General features: G+C 41.6%; 1 protein-coding gene across 1 annotated transcript in view; it reads left to right on the top strand.

Moving 5' to 3' along the window:
- Window positions 1-19,505, top strand: part of crybg1b (crystallin beta-gamma domain containing 1b) — a 56,957-nt gene that overhangs the window by 4,864 nt on the left and 32,588 nt on the right. The window contains exons 2-4 of the mRNA XM_079817006.1: window positions 2,186-3,030; window positions 8,563-14,386; window positions 16,149-16,304. Coding sequence (XP_079673132.1) covers window positions 2,543-3,030; window positions 8,563-14,386; window positions 16,149-16,304 — 6,468 coding nt within the window. The 5' untranslated portion in view covers window positions 2,186-2,542. The remainder of the gene's footprint in view (window positions 1-2,185; window positions 3,031-8,562; window positions 14,387-16,148; window positions 16,305-19,505) is intronic.

Below are 19,505 nucleotides of genomic sequence, written 5' to 3'. Positions count from 1 at the left end.
GCGTTATGAATCAGTGAGTCGATTCAGCGGTTCGGAGTGTTATGAATCAGTGAGTTGATTCAGTGGTTTAGATCGCCAAAGTCACGTATTTCAGCAGTTTGACACACGCAATCCGAATCATGATTCGACTCGGTGATTTATAACGCTTCGAAGCTTCATGATGCTGTTTTTTTTTAATCGTCATCACTATATTAGTCGTTATTTAGGTTTTAGCACAAAAACTATTCTCGTCTTCATAAAGTTATTGTAGAGCCGCTGTAGTGAGATGGACTTTGTAACTTTAGTCTTTAGTGTCTTTTAAGGGTCTTGAGAGTGTAAAGTTGAGCCAATGGAGGCCTTTCAGAGCATCAGATTTACACTAAAATATCTTCATTTGTGTCTGAAGATGAACGGAGGTCTGACGGGCGTCCATGAGGGTCAGTCATTAATGACAGAATTTTCATTTTTGGATGAACTAACCCTTTAAGAGATCGCACTTTGTGCACTGGAAGCACTCAAATGTCTGTTTTGTGTAGCTACCTCTGGAAGTTATTTATTATTTTTTTCAGAAGTTGTAGCATATTCCTTTTGTAAAGCTACAGAACTTGTTTGACTCAATGTTTTGTAAATTTGAGCCGTGTGTTTATTAAGGTCTTCAAGAAAACAAGATGAGAACTTAAATATTCCCAGCACTTTCTGTGATGTAGTGCTTTTTTTTATGTAGTGCAGTTTTTGCGAGTTCCCGCAATTTTATTGCGTAAAATTGCATAAATATCCTGCATTTTCCATCGCATTTTTTAAGAAAACGTGCCGCATAACCAAGGATTTTTGCCCGCAACAATCACACAAAAAAAAGAAGATTTTTTTCTGGAAGGACTGCAAGTGTGTGACAGATAAATCCCTCATGATGTGCTTGTGTGTTTGTAGCTTCATGAAGCTTCGAAGCGTTATGAATCAGTGAGTCGATTCAGCGGTTCGGAGTGTTATGAATCAGTGAGTCGATTCAGTGGTTTGGAGCGTTATGAATCAGTGAGTCGATTCAGCGGTTCGGAGTGTTATGAATCAGTGAGTCGATTCAGCGGTTTGGAGCGTTATGAATCAGTGAGTCGATTCAGCGGTTTGGAGCGTTATGAATCAGTGAGTCAATTCAGCGGTTCGGAGCGTTATGAATCAGTGAGTCGATTCAGTGGTTTGGAGCGTTATGAATCAGTGAGTCGATTCAGTGGTTCAGAATGTTATTAATCAGTGAGTCGATTCAGCGGTTTGGAGCGTTATGAATCAGTGAGTCGATTCAGCGGTTTGGAGCGTTATGTATCAGTGAGTCGATTCAGCGGTTTGGAGCGTTATGAATCAGCGAGTCGATTCAGCGGTTTGGAGCGTTATGAATCAGTGAGTCGATTCAGCGGTTTGGAGCGTTATGTATCAGTGAGTCGATTCAGCGGTTTGGAGCGTTATGAATCAGTGAGTCGATTCAGCGGTTCGGAGCGTTATGTATCAGTGAGTCGATTCAGCGGTTCGGAGCGTTATGAATCAGTGAGTTGATTCAGTGGTTTGGAGCGGTGAGTCGATTCAGCGGTTCGGAGCGTTATGAATCAGTGAGTTGATTCAGTGGTTTGGATCGCCAAAGTCACATATTTCAGCAGTTTGACACGCGATCCGAATCATGAATCGACTCGCTGATTCATAACGCTCCGAGCCGCTGCTTCATGATGCCGTGTTTTGAAATCGTCATCACTATAAGTCGTTATTTAGGTTTTAGCACAAAAACTATTCTCACCGATTCATAAAGTTATTGTAGAGCCACTGTAGTGAGATGGACTTTGTAACTTTAGTCTTAAGTGTCTTTTAAGGGTCTTGAGAGTGTAAAGTTGAGCCAATGGAGGATCAGATTTACACTAAAATATCTTCATTTGTGTCTGAAGATGAACGGAGGTCTTACGGGCGTCCATGAGGGTCAGTCATTAATGACAGAATTTTCATTTTTGGGTGAACTAACCCTTTAAGAGATTGCACTAATAAAACATAAAAATAAAAGATAAAATTGCATAAATATCCCGCATTTTCCATCGCATTTTTTAAGAAAACGTGCCGCATAATCAAGGATTTTTGCCCGCAACAATCACAAAAAAAAGCTGATTTTTTTTTTCTGAAAGGACTGCAAGTGTGTGACAGATCAATCCCTCATGATGTGCTTGTGTGTTTGTAGGCTGAGAGTCCACAGGAGCGCAGCCCAGGGGTGTTCAGTCGCATCGGGAGCTGGCTGTCGTGGGGTTGGGGCGGCCCGGTTCTGAGCGGAGATGAGCCCACCTCCCAAACACAGCGAGAGGAGGCGTCTGACGAGGACCACAGAGAAACCAGCCGCCCAACTGCTGGTGCACATGAGAGAGATAGTCCTGCAGTAGGTGAAACCGCTCAAGCAGAGAAAAGCCCTTCCCCGAGCCGGAATGCCAAACATCTGAGAGGAGGCCGTGAGGGGGAAGACGGGACGTGGGAAACCCAGGTGTGCTTTGTAAACAGAAGGAGATCCACACCTGACTTCTCTGATCAGGATAAGACCGAGCAAATGGGACGGAGGAGATCTGGAAGGAGGAGGCGGAGCTCTCATGGAGATGTGGGCGGGTCTGAGCCCAGATCCCCAACCAGTCCTGCAACAACCAGTTTGGCAACCAGCCCACAGAAAGCATGTGCCGACTCAGCTTTTGAGGAGGCGGAAACCAGCGTTCAGGAATGCTCCGGAGCAGAAGCGCCGAACTCAGGTAGCCGTGAGGACGAGGTCCGAGCAGAATGGCTGGAAGCGGACCCGAGCCGGGACGCAGCTGATTCACAGAGCTCAGCAAATCCGGCCCTCGCGGATTCAGACATGGACGAGGAACCTGTGGTGAGAATGACGGAGAGCGCCGAGTCCAAACGCAGGAGTATCAAAGTGTCTCACAGTGAGAAGATCTTCGCTAAAAGGGTGGTAGTCGCCTCAGAGGACCCGGATGAAGACCAGCACCTGAGGCTCAAAAGCACTTCGGACCCCAAATGGTCGAGATCTGACGACAGAGCAAGGTAAATCTACCTGTTGAACCTGTTTGGAGCTAATGTAGCCAACACAATATGCCCAGATCTGTCTGTTTACATGATCTGTGAACACTTTACAAGTTTATGTTTAATCGGGACAAAAACACCCAATATGTGACCTGTCAAAATGATCCATTTTTCTTCTATGCCAAAAATCATTAGGATATTAAGATCATGCTCCATGAAGATATTTGGTCAATTTCCTACCGTAAATATATCAAAAAGGTATTATTAGTAGTGATATGCATTGCTAAGGTGTTTATTTGGACAATTTGAACCCCTTAACTCTTAACTGTCACCTGTTATGAGAATAAATTCATAATCAATTCATGAATGCTTTGCAATATAGGCATACGTTTGGTCTTGTTTTAAAGCAGATTATTGCTGAAGTGAAAGCATTTCAAAATATGAAAGTATGAAAAAGTTAAATTTACTGTAAATGAAAAATACTGTAATAAATATTTGTATTTTATATAAAATATATATTTTACAAAAAAAAAATTACTCTAAAATTACTATGACATCAAAGCTATATGTCTAACCAAGTTGTTTTACAAATTTGAAGTTGACATCACAAAAATTGAAGTTCCCATGAGATTCTGTTTAGGCGCTGTACCAAAAATAGCCACCGAGTGTCATCCACATTGTTTTTTAGATGCAGTTTCCTGTAAATTTCTGTCCGAATATCCCTTCCATCACAAAACAGTCACCAAATATGGAACCTTGAGACTCAGACCTTTCGACGATATGTGTTTTGTCAAGATTGGAAAAGATTTTAAAAACATTTTGTAATACGTAAACATGACGCCGCCCACTAGGGGAGGAGCCCGCTAGAAGAATTTAGAGTACCGTTTCCATGGTAACACGACGTCTGATTTCAAAACGGTTTTAACGGGATGAATTTTGAGTTCGTAAGCTTTCAAACGATACCTAATTTATGATAATTACTAAAATATATGATACGAAAAAAAGGCGATCAAAAAAAGAGCACTTTTAAATAGTTGTATCTCGGCCAAATATTATCCCATCCTAACAAAACATACATCAATTGAAAGCTTATAAGTATATAAATCTAAATGTAAACAAATGGACCCTTGTGACTGGTTTTGGGCTCCAGGGTCACACATGTGGTGGTCATTATTATCAGGTTCCTGTCATTCCTCTGGGATGTGAACTCATTAGCATATGTTAAAACCTGTTGGTTAATGTTCTTTGTTTGAAGAGCTCCCTGCATTGAGGCATTTTCATAACAATAAAGTGCATATAATGCCAGTTTTTCTAGATGTGCAGCTTTTCTACTGTGTGCATCAACAACTCTTTGAAGAATAGTTGACCAGAAATTTAAAATATATTACTTAGGAGATATTTTGGGGAGTTCATTCCGGGAAAGTGATCAGTGATTTTTAATGTTAATCTCCAAAAAGGGAGACTAAACAAATATCATAACAGCGGTCCAGCAGTGTGTATTAGGATAGTTTTGGGTGAGGAACAGACTTACATTTATGCCATTTATGCACCATTTATTACTGATTCACTGTTATTCACTAATATCTCATTGGATCAAAGTAAAAAAATGACTTGCAATCGGTTTAATCTAGGGCTGTCAACCGATCAAAATATTTAATCGCGATTAATCGCATGATTGTCGTGAGTTAACTCACGATTAATCGTAACTTTATCAGTTCTAAATGTATCTTTAGAGTTTTTAATACTCTAATCAACATGGGTATGGACAAATATGCATGCTTTATGCAAATGTATGTTTATTATTAGTGAAACCATACTCGACAGAGCATGAAGACTAGACATGTATCACAGGTCATAGATGTTTTTCAAAGTACTTGTTCATGTCTCTTAAGCCTAAGCTTGAAAATTTTGAATAAGCAGTGATTTCTCTCATTTTAAAAATAGAAATAAAGGGCATAATACATTAACCCTTTTCTTTCCCTATTTCTGTTTGCTGCTGCATCCTTTTACGTCTATGGCTGCTCTCAATTTCTCCAACTACGGCTTAGGCCACAGATCAAACAGAAAATGTGCGTTGCGTTAATCGCGTGTTAATAAAATTAGTGCCGTTAAAATGAATTTGCGTTAACGTGCTATTAACGTGTTCATTTTGACAGCCCTAGTTTAATCACATTTCTACAGTCAATTGAAATGAAAAATACTCTTTCAACCAAAAGTTTGGCTTTATTTCTGTCATATACGTCTACAAAAGTTCTTATTGAGAGTTCACAGAAGTTTAGATGTCGATGCTTTGAATGTTTTTCGCTTCAAGTCACCATGATGGTGATCAGTGTTTGCTTTAGTTGGGCTTTGACCCTTTACTTTTTAACATTAGTTTTTCTCTGGCTGCTCCAGCTTTGTGTTTGTAAGCTTGACTTTATACAAATCCCATTTCTAGTAAATGTTTCTACTTTGATCCACCACTTAATTTTTCCTCAGTGTAATAGTTTTACTTTGATCTACCACTTAATTGTTTTCAGTATAATTTTGTTACTTTGATCCAACAAGTTAAAAAATAATTTTTTGTGCAACCTTCAAAATCATGTCTTGCAGCACATGCATGCATTAGTCACTTTCTATAAAAGCGAAAATGCAAATGTGTTGACAAAGGGGAAGTCAGGCAGTCTCTTAATGGGTTTGTGGTTTGCTTCAAAGATATAAAGAACAAAAGAGGAGAAACAGGAAGGATAGCCAAAGAGAGTGAATGAGGAAAGAACGACACAACTACACTGTAAACCCGAATAAGTTGGCAAAACACAAAAACATATTTTAATTTCTCTGAACTTGAAATATTTGAGTCAGCTAACTCATGCATTTAACTTAAAAATATCATGCAATCTCACATTTTCAGTAGTGGAAACTTTGGTGTAAATTCAATAGATGCCACCTTGCTAATTGGTTACACAATGCTTTGATAGCATTAGCATAGCACTTGCTGAATGAGGACGGCAACATAACAGAAACTCTTCTAAACTAGCATAACAAAGCATTAAGCACTACTAAATCTCCCACTTAACATTAATCTTGCACAACAAAAAAAAACATAATTTAACACTTAATTTTGCCATTTGCTATCCCTTTTGAGTGGCATGGCAAAGCATGCTGGGAAATAGAAATCCCAGACAAGTTTCGGTCCAAGTTCATAAAACTCAAAACAATGAAAGAATTCTGATTACTTAAAATGTCAGTTTTTGAGAAGTCAAAAGAAAAATAAAGTTCTAAATACTCATGAAGGTTAATATGTGTCTTAAGTTGCTCAGGCCAACAATGCATTGTATGGGTCAAAATGATCGATTTTTCTTTTATGCCAAAAATCATTAGGATATTAAGTAAAGATCATGTTCCATGAAGATATGTTGTACATGGCCTATCGTAAATATGTCAAAAATTTATTATTATTACACTCTTAAAAAATGCTGGGTTAAAAACAACCAAAGTTGGGTTGAAAATGGCCAAACCCAGAAATTGGGTTGTTTTAACCTGATGAACAGATTGTTTTAAACCAGTGAACATATTGTTTAATCCATTGAACAGATTGTTTTAACCCGGTAATGGGGTTGTTTTTACCTGGGCTGCGTTCAGCCCCGACAAAACGTTGCAAAACGTTTTTTAAACGGAAACAGTGCTGCGTTGAACACCCTGTTCTGTTGACGCAAGAGTTGTAACTATGGCAGCCGAGAAGGCCATTCTTTGTGTTCTTTTTGTGGAATTTTCGGAGCCTGATGAAATCGATATAAATACGTGTTTAATACTTCAAATACATGCAATCACTGCCCTTGCCGTCCAGAATAAAAGACAACATCCCAATCCCATTTAATGAACCTTTTTCATCTCCTGGTAATCAATTCTAACTTAAATCATTTTATTTCTAGTTCTTACTTTTTTAATAGCTTGTATTTTCTTTCTCACTTTATGTCAAGCACTTAATTACCATATATGAAATTTGGTATATAAATAAACTTGCCCTGCAATTAAGCTAAAGATATAAATAAATACATCATAATGTTGATTATATATATATATATATATATATATATATAGGCTAAATAAAACTCTTACGACAATCATGTCTTCTACAGCAGACACATTAAACAACTTTACTTCCATTGTGTGAGCTGTCTCTTTAATACCGCGTGGTTTATATACATGTTGCTGCTGATTGGGCTGACATTTTTGACACACCCACCAAACGAGATCAAACGCATCTCAAACCCGTTGCACACCGGTGCGCACCGTTTCCAGGAAACATGACGTTCAACCGGAAACCGTAGCAAAACGTTGCGCACCGGTTTGAGCGTTGAACGTGCCCCTGATGAACAGATTGTTTTAACCCGGTGATTGGGTTGTTTTAACCTGATGAACAGATTGTTTTAACCCGGTGATCGGGTTGTTTTAACCCAGTGCATGGGTTGTTTTAACCCGGTGAACAGATTGTTTTAACCCGGTGATTGGGTTGTTTTAACCCAGTGCATGGGTTGTTTTAACCCGGTGAACAGATTGTTTTAACCCGGTAATGGGGTTGTTTTAACCCAGTGCTTGGGTTGTTTTAACCCGGTGAACAGATTGTTTTAACCCGGTAATGGGGTTGTTTTAACCTGATGAACAGATTGTTTTAACCCGGTAATGGGGTTGTTTTAACCCAGTGAACAGATTGTTTTTAAACCAGTGAACATATTGTTTAACCCATTGATTGGGTTGTTTTAACCCAGTGCATGGGTTGTTTTAACCCGGTGAACAGATTGTTTTAACCCGGTGATTGGGTTGTTTTAACCCAGTGAATGGGTTGTTTTAACCCGGTGAACCGATTGTTTTAACCTGGTGATTGGGTTGTTTTAACCCAGTGAATGGGTTGTTTTAACCTGGTGAACAGATTGTTTTAACTCAGTGATTGGGTTGTTTTAACCCAGTGAATGGGTTGTTTTAACCCGGTGAACAGATTGTTCTAACCCGGTGATTGGGTTGTTTTAACCCAGTGAATGGGTTGTTTTAACCCAGAGGTTGGGATAAATGTTTGCTTAAAACAACCCAATTGCTGGGTTAAAACAACCCAATCACTGGTTTAAAACAATCTGTTCACTGGGTTAAAACAACCCAATTGCTGGGTTTGTCCATTTTCAACCCAACTTTGGTTGTTTTTAACCCAGCATTTTTAGTGTAGTAATATGCGTTTGCTAAGGACTTCATCTGGACAACTTTAAAAGCGATTTTCTCAATATTTAGATTTTTTTTGCACCCTCAGATTTTCCACTATAATTTTCAAAATAGTTGTATCTCGGCCAAATATTGTCCTATACATTAGTAAACCATACATGAATGGAAAGCTTATTTATTCATTGCATAAATCTAAATTTCCAAAAATGGACCCGTATGACTGGTTTTGTTGTCCAGGGTTACATTTGTTAATTTGAGTTGGCTCTACTCAAACCAATGCATTATTTTGAGCACTCATAAGGGATGCTAATATGAATAAAGTAAACATCATAGAGATGACATTTACTGTTTGTTGTTTTACAGATGTCCAGAGGACAAAGTGGACGGCACGAAAGTGAAGGCCAGCCATCAAAAGGGCCGAATCGCAGACAAGATCAGTCTGTTTGAAAGAGGGCCGACCAAAACTGTCCCTAGCTCCAGGAACCTGCGGCATCTGGATATTTCTCCAGCTCGAAATGTGGCTGTTCGTCTCACAGAACACGGCGGACCGCGGTCCGGTTCTGCCCCGCCGAAGCGGACGGTTAAAGAGAGGGCGATGAACTTCAATGCAGGAGGAGAGAAATTAACATTGTCGTCTGGTCAGGCATCGAGCGAAGGACATTCGAAAACCACTGGTCGTACTGAAGCATCTTGTTCTGGAGAGGTTAAACCCAAACCCACAGATCAAACAGACTCCAAATCCCACAATGCAACACAAAGCAAACCTGCACTGTCAGAAAGCACAAGTGACTCGAACATTGGGGATAGAGATTTGGATCAAGTGAGCTGTCCTGTCACTGACGAAACCCCGCAGGTGAAATCGCCAAACCGGACAAGCTCGCGATCTAAAAAACGACGAGGCAAAGACACAACTCAACCACTCAGCCCAACCAGCAAGAACAAACAAGACATGGGTCAAGGTAACACAGACCCTAATATACCCCCAAAACATCTTCTAGATGCAGGAGACGACGTAAACACCACGGACCAGTGTTTGAAAAGCACATCCGGTGAAGAATTGATGCAAAGCATGAAGACAACATCAAACACTGACTCGAAGAGGTTACAAAAGACTCCACATATGGACACAAAAGGTCTCAAAGAAATGAACAGGGATGACTTTGAGGGCAGTGCTTCCAAAGCATTAAACAGCTCAAATGAAGTGACTATAGAGCGGACAGGCATTGGGGAAAACCCCCACAAAAAACAGCCTGTTCAAGAAGGAGAGCGGGGAGAGAAGAACAGAGACACAATTGTAAACACATTGTTTGGAGAGTCAGGGAAACTGGATCCATCTGTGACAAAAGATGAGAAACCACCATCCCCGGAGGAGGACGTGAGAGCGGCCAACTCTAAAGACTCAGCCAATAGCAGCGCTGCATCCTCTAGGAAAGATGCCATGTGGAACCGAGGGAGTGAGACAGATATGCTGGTCTTACCTGACAAAGACACCATTACGTGTGTGCATGAAGCGACAAATACCCCTGGAAATGACCCAAAATCAGAAAGACCTTCAAAGCCGAATTATAAGAGTAAAGAAAACGATGCTTCTCCAAGTAGGACCCCGAAACCTGCATTGGTAAAGACACAAAATTATAAAATGGATGCTATAATTTCACCTCAGATTCCGCCTAGAGATGGAGGCGATCCCAAAAGAGGTGGCCAATCAGAGAGCAGAGAAGAACAGAAGGTGCGGACAGCATCCAGTAAAAGGGATTTACAACAGCCAGAACAAAAGACTAGCATAGAAAATACATCCAAAGTAAACGGAGACTTCAACTCTGTAGAGAAAGGAGATCAGTTGTCTGTCTGTCTTGAACAGTCTGGAGAACAAACTCTTAGCTCTAGCCATGAAAACACTCAAATACCACCCGGTAATGATAATCTATCTCTGCGCTCAGAGAAAAAGAAGCCAATCACAGCCAATGAAGCATCTACCAGTCAGTCTGACCAGGCCAGTGAAAAGATCACCGCTAAACCAGCCTCAACAAATGAGACCGCCTCTACTGTGCCTGCGTCAACCAATGAGAAGGCCACGCCTCTACCAGCATCAGCTAATGAGAAGGCCACGCCTCTACCAGCATCAGCTAATGAGAAGGCCACGCCTCTACCAGCCTCAGCCAATGAAAAGGCCACGCCTCTACCAGCATCAGCTAATGAGAAGGCCACGCCTCTACCAGCATCAGCTAATGAAAAGGCCACGCCTCCACCATCATCAGCTAACGAAAAGGCCACGCCTCCACCAGCATCAGCTAACGAAAAGGCCACGCCTCCACCAGCATCAGCTAATGAAAAGGCCACGCCTCTACCAGCATCAGCTAGTGAAACGGCCACGCCTCCACCAGCATCAGCTAACGAAAAGGCCACGCCTCTTCCAGCATCAGCCAATGAAAAGACCACGCCTCTACCAGCATCAGCTAAAGAAAAGACCACACCTCCACCAGCCTCAACCAATGAGACAAACTCCACTTTACCAGCCTCAACTAACGAAAAGGCCACGCCTCTAGCTAATGAAAAGGCCACGACTCTACCAGCATCAGCCAATGAAAAGGCCACGCCTCTACCAGCATCAGCTAAAGAAAAGGCCACGCCTCCACCAGCATCAGCTAATGAAACGGCCACGCCTCCACCAGCATCAGCTAATGAGAAGGCCACGCCACTACCAGCATCAGCTAAAGAAAAGGCCATGCCTCCACCAGCATCAGCTAATGAGAAGGCCACGCCACTACCAGCATCAGCTAATGAAAAGGCCACGCCTCCACCAGCCTCAACCATTGAGACAAACTCCACTTTACCAGCCTCAACTAACGAAAAGGCCACGCCTCTACCAGCATCAGCCAATGAAAAGACCACGCCTCTACCAGCATCAGCTAATGAAAAGGCCACGCCTCCAACAGCATCAACTAACAAAAAGGCCACGCCTCTACCAGCATCAGCTAATGAAAAGGCCACACCTCCAACAGCATCAACTAACAAAAAGGCCACGCCTCTACCAGCATCAGCTAATAAAAAGGCCACGGCTCTACCAGCATCAGCCAATGAAAAGACCACGCCTCTACCAGCATCAGCTAATGAAAAGGCCACACCTCCAACAACATCAACTAACGAAAAGGCCACGCCTCTACCAGCATCAACTAACGAAAAGGCCACGCCTCTAGCTAATGAAGAGGCCACGCCTCTAGCTAACGAAAAGGCCACACCTCTACCAGCATCAGCTAATGAAAAGGCCACGCCTTTACCAGCATCAACTAATGAAAAGGCCACACCTCTACCAGCATCAGCTAATGAAAAGACCACGCCTCCAACAGAATCAACTAATAAAGAGACCACACCTCCACCAGCCTCAACCAATGAGACAACCTCCACTTTACCAGCCTCAACTAACGAAAAGGCCACACCTCTACCAGCATCAGCCAGTGAAAAGGCCACGCCTCTACCAGCATCAGCTAATGAAAAGGCCACGACTCTACCAGCATCAGCTAATGAAAAGGCCACGCCTCTACCAGCATCAGCCAATGAAAAGACCACACCTCCACCAGCCTCAACCAATGAGACAACCTCCACTTTACCAGCCTCAACTAATAAAAAGACCACCCCTGCAAAACCTACTAAAGAAAACGTTCCACCTCCAGCCACAACCGATTCAACAGCCTCCAATGATAAGACTACCAAACATGAAAGGACATCGCCACTACCTGCATCATCCTCCTTCCCACTAACCTCTACCAACGGAGAGAATATAACTCCAATTCCTTCATCCATTGAAAAGTCTGTATTACCACCAGCATCAATCAAGGAAAAGATCTTGCCTCCTCATGCCTCAACCAAAGAGAAGATCTCCCCATCTCCCTCCGGCAAATCTACAGATCCAGCCACAAGAAAAAAGGAATTTACTCCCAAACCCTTCTTCCTTCCACAAATCCCCTCTGCACCTGGAAGCTCCTCCCAGAACAGGGATTCTCCGTCTAGCTGGCTCGATGTGGAACGTCCAATAAGGAAGAAACAGTTGATTTCAGAACCAAAACCTAAGCTCAGCACGTCTGTGGGTAAGACCAACCGGGATACGTCGGGAGAATTCGACCCAGACGACTTTATTGCAAATGTGAAAAGGCTAGCAATGCCGTTCAATCTTCCCCAACGGAAACACAACAAACATCGCCTGCAAGCCCCTCCGTCTGTCCTGCCTGCCATCAGAGAAGACCGGTACGAGAAACCCTTTGATCCGGATGAGTTTCAGCATGGCTTGAGGAAAAGAAAGGGATTCATTTTGGATCTGCCTTCCAGTTCGATATCCAAGAGTCCCGACAAAGAGGACAAGAAGGACACCAAACCAAAGTCGGCAAGACCGGAGCGCAAGAGCATCCTCACTCGGTCCATGATCTTCCAGAGATCAAGGAAGGAGTCTAAACAGGAAGAGGGAGAAAAAGAGAAGACCGTATCAGATGAAAGTACAACAGAACCACTTAACACAAGGTCTCGTTTGGAGAGGTGCTCCATTGTTAGCATTCTACGCAGCTCCAGCAAAGGGAGACGCATGGAGTTTTTAAGCCCCACGGAGTGTCCTTCCGATGGGCTGTTATCCCCCACTGATGCTCCTGGGTCTACACCACCTCCACAATCACAGCTGGCGCCAGCTGCAGAATCACCCGAACCGGTCCTGGTAGAGGAAGTCCTAGCAAAGAGTGATTGCCGCTTTACCCCGTATGGTAAACCTAGCAAGGATGTTGGACCTACCCCGACAACTGACCCCAAAACAACTTCAAGAAACCAAACAGTCATGGTAACAGACACTAATGCACCTCCCAGTGATACCCAGACTACTCCCCAGGTTCTAAAACCTAATAAGGAAGATGGACCTACGCAAGCACCTGACTTGAAAACAACTTCTCCCGACCCCCGGATCACTGATTCTCCTCCTACTCCTAGTCATACCCAGTCTGGTTCGCAAGTTGTTCTAAAACACACCAAGAACGATGGACCTACCATGAAACCTGACCTCAAAGCAGACCCCACAGTTACTATGTTAACAGACACTAATGCACTTTTACATCCTAGTGGTACCCAGACTACTCCCCAGGTTGTCCTAAAACCTACTAAGGAAGATGGGGCTACCCCGACAACTGAGCCCAAAACAACTTCAAGAGACCAAACAGTCACGGTAACAGACACTAATGCACCTCCCAGTGATACCCAGACTACTCCCCAGGTTCTAAACCCTACTAAGGAAGACGGGCCTACCCCGACAATTGACCCCAAAACAACTTCTCCTGACCCCCGGGTCACTGATTCTCCTCCTACTCCTAGTCATACCCAGTCTGATTCGCAAGTTGTCCTAAAACACACCAAGAACGATGGACCTACCATGAAACCTGACCTCAAAGCAGACCCCACAGTGACTATGTTAACAGACACTAATACACGTTTACATCCTAGTGGTACCCAGACTACTCCCCAGGTTGTCCTAAAACCTACTAAGGAAGATGGGGCTACCCCGACAACTGAGCCCAAAACAACTTCAAGAGACCAAACAGTCACGGTAACAGACACTAATGCACCTCCCAGTGATACCCAGACTACTCCCCAGGTTCTAAAACCTACTAAGGAAGACGGACCTACGCAAGCACCTGACTTGAAAACAACTTCTCCCGACCCCCGGGTCACTGATTCTCCTCCTACTCCTAGTCATACCCAGTCTGATTCGCAAGCTGTCCTAAAACACACCAATAACGATGGACCTACCATGAAACCTGACCTCAAAACAGACCCCACAGTGACTATGTTAACAGACACTAATACACTTTTACATCCTGGTGGTACCCAGACTACTCCCCAGGTTGTCCTAAAACCTACTAAGGATGATGGACCTACCCCAACAACTTCAGCAGACCCTCCAGTCTCCGTGTTAACAGACAGTAAAGCACCACCACTTCCCGGCGGTATCCAGACCGGTTCTGATGTTGTTCTGCAACCTGATGGACCAACCTTGATGCCTGACCTGAAAACAACTCCAGTAGACCCCATTGCCACTATGATAACAGCTGCTCCACCACTTCCTTCCTTTGAGGACATCAAATTGCCCAGTCTACTGGAGAAATTTCTTCAAAAGACGCCTGAAACCAGCCAATCATCAAATAAGATCGACCCACTGGTCAGTCTTCCCTCATTCATCACACTGACCACAGCAACAACACACATTTATAGTTAGTGTTTCTCATAAGCCGCGTTTCCACCGAAATTACCCGGAACAATTTGTCCTACACTCCAAAAAAAAAAGTTCTAAATGGCACCAAAAATGGTTCTTCGTCGTAATCATAGAGGAACCACTTTTGGTGCTATATAGCACCATATCTTAACATGTTCTGTATATGGTAGCGGTGCTATATAGCACCTTAATCACCAAAATTGGTAATATAGCACTTAAAAAGGTTCCCCTATGATTACGAGCCAAGAACCATTTTTGGTGCCATATAGAACCTTTTTTTTAGAGTGTAGGAACTTTATTTACCCCAGACGTGTTGCTGTCTGCGTTTCCATCATGGTGTAAATTACCGTGAAGATTAGTCCGGTGGCGCAGGACTGCACGCGAGTTTCCAGTTCCCACTGGACTTCGTCCTCCACATATAAGCTTAAAGGATTAGTTCACTTCGAAATGCAAATTTCATGATACTTTACTCGCCCCCATCTCATCCAAGATGTTCATGTGTTTCTTTCTTCAGTTGAAAAGAAATTACGTTTTTTGAAGAAAACATTCCAGGATTTTTCTCCACTTAATGGACTTCAATGGGAACCAACGGTCGAAGGTCCAAATCAATGCAGTTTCAAAGGATGGGCTTCAGAGTCCGATCCCAGACCAGGCTACAGCTTGCAATCTCTAGCGTCAGTCGCTAGATCATCTCTTGAGATCAGAGGAGTGAGGTTTACAAACCATCAGCCATTTTCTAAGTTGGAGGCACTGGGACGGTACTTCCACCTACGTCACGGGACCTTTCCAACGTGATGACGTCATACGCCGTGAAGAAGAACAACACCAATGTCTGATGGTTTGTCTAGATCAGACTCTATTCCTCGTCTGGGATCGGTCAGAGCCTCTGAAGCCCTTCCTTTGAAACTGCATTGATTTGGACCTTCAAACGTTGGTTCCCATTGAAGTCCATTATGTGGAGAACCCCCCCCCCCCACCCAAAAAAAAATTAGAAATGGCCAAATTGCCCTTCCCCTCCCAATATTTGAAATTCTTTGATTTTAATGAAGAAGAAAAAAAACGATGTGAGAGCGGATTAGAACCCAGAACCTTTGACACGGTTTACAAAAATTCTACCACCAGACCACAAGGGAATTCGAACGTTAACCGCGGATCTATGTATTTATTCACTAATGCGGGGCTGATAATATATTTGACTCAAATTAATGCACATATTGTTTGCCAATAGTTCCAAAAGGATTCTTTCCCTTCTAGAATCAGACCTAGAATTTCGTTCACTGTTCTGTTTCTTTATGCTTTATAAAAATAAAAAAATTGGTCCCCCCCTATGTTCAAGACATGGTTACGGCCTTGCTTAAACTCCATTGTTGATTTAAATAGCAAACAAACTTTTATTGCGCGCACCGAAGACTTTAAAGAATGGTGGTTGAAATAAAATCCTGCATGGAGTTAACCAATCAAAATGCTGCGTGAGCTGTGTGATGCGCCCAAGTCCCACCCCCGAAAGTTCCTGAACTTTAAAAAAAAGTACTACCTCGTGAGCAGGGACTTTCTGAGGGGGACATTTAGACCCTGGTACCTGCGGTCGAGTCCCTGGGGAAAGTTCCTGCGGTGGAAACGCGGCTATAGTGTTGTTCACAGTCTATGACTGTGCAAGCATGTCACACATGTCACATATTTCAGTGTTTGTGTGTATTTGGTTGGTTAGGTGGCTCGAGAAAGTGCTTCAATACCTGGTCATGTGGATCTGAATACAGCTGTTGATGTAGCCGACAGAAAAACCCAAGAAGTTACGATTCCACCTGCACCTCAACTTCCAGCATCCCAAATCCTTCCAGCTAATCCTCAGAGAGAACTCCCAAATGTATGTTAACATGTTGATAACATTATTTTACATGTTGATAGCATGATTTAATACTTTGCTAGCATGTTTTTTACATTTTGCTAGAATGAATTAGCATGTTGTTAGCATGATTTAACACATTGCTGAAGTGTTTAGCATGTTGTTAGCAAGCATGATTAGCATGAATTAACATGACATGATTTAAAACATTGCTAGCATGATTTAGCACATTGCTATTCTTTTTTAGCATGTTGTTAGCATTATTATCACAAAGCTAGCATGTATTAACATGAATTAACATGACATGATTTAACACATTGCTAGCATGATTTAGCACATTGCTAGCCTTTTTCAGCATGTTGTTAGCATTATTATCACAAAACTAGCATATATTAACATGTTGTTTGCATGACTTAACACATTGCTAACATGTTGCATGTTGCTAACATGTTTAGCACATTGTTTGTATGAATTAGCATGTTTTAGCATGTTGTCCTAGGATAGTTGTCAAGCTTTGCTAGTGATAGCTCAAATACTCTAAAAGTCTTATTGTACAAAAGTCCCCCCCACCCTCAATTAAAGTCTATTAATTAACATGACATGATTTAAAACATTGCTAGCATTATTCAGCACATTCCTATCCTTTTTTAGCAAGTTGTTAACATTATTTAACATGTTGCTAAACTGATTTAACATGTTGCTGGCTTGAATTTTGGCACATTGCTAGCATGTTTTAGCACGTTGTTAGTACGTTTTTAACATGTTGTTTGCATGATTTAACACATTAACATGTTTTAGCATGTTGATAACATGTTAACCACATTGTTTGCATGAATTGGCATGTTTTAGCATGTTGTTAGCATGTTTAACACATTGTTTACATGAATTAGCATGTTTTAACATTTTGTCCAGGGATAGTCGTCAAGCTTTTCCAGTGATAGCTCAAATACTCTAAAGTCTTATTGTACAAAAGTTTTGACCCCCCCCCCCCCCCCCCCCCCCCCTCAATGAAATTTGATGGGATTTTTCATAGTTTTGATCGTCGGTTTTACAAGAAGCGTAAGTCGGATCAGTTACCCATCGCGTTTAGGGGTTTTAGTGAAGTTTTAACAGGGTAAAATCTTTGGGACATCATTGGATCATATTTTTGACTAGTGTCGGCTCAGATCCGGGCCACATCTGCGTTGTTAGCATTATTTAATATGTTGGTAACATAATTGAACATGTTGATAGCATTAATTAGAATGTTGTTAGCATTATTTAGCAAATTGTTAATGTGTTTTAGCATGTTGCAAGCATGATTGACATGTTAACACGAATTAACATGACATTATTTAACACATTGCTAGCATTATTTAGCACATTGCCAGAGGTGGACAAAGTACACAACTCCATTACTTGAGTGAAAGTAAAAGTACTACTGGTCAAATATTACTCCGTTACAAGTGAAAGTTGTTAAAAAATATTTTTACTTAAGTAAAAGTACAGAAGTACTCGCTTTTAAAAGTACTTAAGTATCAAAAGTACATTTCCTTTTTTTTTGTCAATGCATTATTTTATTATTGTTGCATTGTTGTATAAATGCACGGTGGTTTAAGCCCTTCAGTGATGCTCCATCCGACATGCTAGCATACGACCACCTTGAACTAATTTAAATACTTAAAGGGTTAGTTCACTCAAAAATGAAAATTCTGTCATTAATTACTCACCCTCATGTCGTTCGACACCCGTAAGACCCCCGTTCATATTCGGAACACAAATTAAGATATTTTTGTTGAAAGCTGATGGCTGAGAAAGGCCTCCATTGGCATTCAGTACATTTACACTCCCAAGACCCATAAAAGGCACTTAAAATGTCGTTACAAAGTCCATCTCACCACAGTGACTCTACAATAATTTTACGATGCGAAGACAATAGTTTTTGTGCGCAAAAAAAAATCTAAATAACACCTTTATCCAACTTGTTCTTGTCTTCCGTGTGTGCCTCCACGACGCATGCGCGAGAATATTACGCAGATCCGGCGCACAAAAACTATTGTCGTCGCATCGTAAAACTATTGTAGAGTCACTGTGGTGAGATGGACTTTTTAACGACATTTTAAGTGCCTTTTATGGGTCTTGTGAGTGTAAATGTACTGAATGCCAATGGAGGCCTATCTGAAGCCTTTCTCAGCCATCAGCTTTCAACAAAAATATCTTCATTTGTGTTCCGAATATGAACGGAGGTCTTACGGGTGTCGAACGACATGAGGGTGAGTAATTAATGACAGAATTTTCATTTTTGGGTGAACTAACCCTTTAAAAGTTACAAAGCTCTTTACAAAGCTGCTGTCACTTTAAGGGAGAATACACTGATACACATCCGATATTCCCCCAACTGTTTACGTTCACTTAAGACATAATCAACTTTGTTTACATGAATACTTTCCAAAATGAAAATTTACATTGTGTGTGTATTGGTCTGTTTAAGTGCGAAAAAAAACGCAAAAGAAAGCTCTATTCAGTACTCGTGCTTTGGCATCTCAGAGGCACAAAAAACCAGACTAAACTGAGCTCTTTCATCATGCTTTTTCAAAATCATCCATATGTCTATGCTTCTCTTTCTCCCAGACATTTACATTTTGCAAAAAACAAAAAAAACTTTTAAAGAAGAAAAAAAATCATCCACTGACTTTTAAAGCTGCTACAGAAACAACTTGTGACTTCTAGGATCTTGATAGAAATGTAGTGGAGTAAAAAGTATGATATTTGTCTTTCAAATGTAGTGAAGTTAAAGTAAAAGTATCCCTAAAAAATAATACTTCAGTAAAGTACAGATACTCAAAAAGTGTACTTAAGTACAGTACTCAAGTAAATGTACTTAGTTACTGTCCACCTCTGCACATTGCTAGTCTTTTTTAGCATTATTTAGCATGTTGCTAACCGGATTTAACATGTTGCTAGCTTGAATTGGCACATTGCTAGCATGTTTTAGCACATTGTTAGTAAGTTTTTAACAAGTTGTTTGCATGATTTAACACATTAACATGTTTTAGCAATTTTGTTTTTGCGTGTTTAGCAGATTGTTTACATGAATTAGCATGTTTTAGTATGTTGTCCTAGGATAGTCGTCAAGCTTGAAGCCAGCGATAGCTCAAATACTCTAAAAGTCTTATTGTACAAAAGTTTTGACCCCCCCTCCCCTCAATTAAAGTCTCTGGGATTTTTCGTAGTTTTGATCGT

The sequence above is a fragment of the Gobio gobio genome (assembly GCF_949357685.1).
Source record: "Gobio gobio genome assembly, chromosome: 5".
In the NCBI taxonomy this organism is placed as follows: Eukaryota; Metazoa; Chordata; class Actinopteri; order Cypriniformes; family Gobionidae; genus Gobio; species Gobio gobio.
Note: the sequence above shows the minus strand (reverse complement) of the source record. Positions and strands in the feature narration are given on the sequence as shown.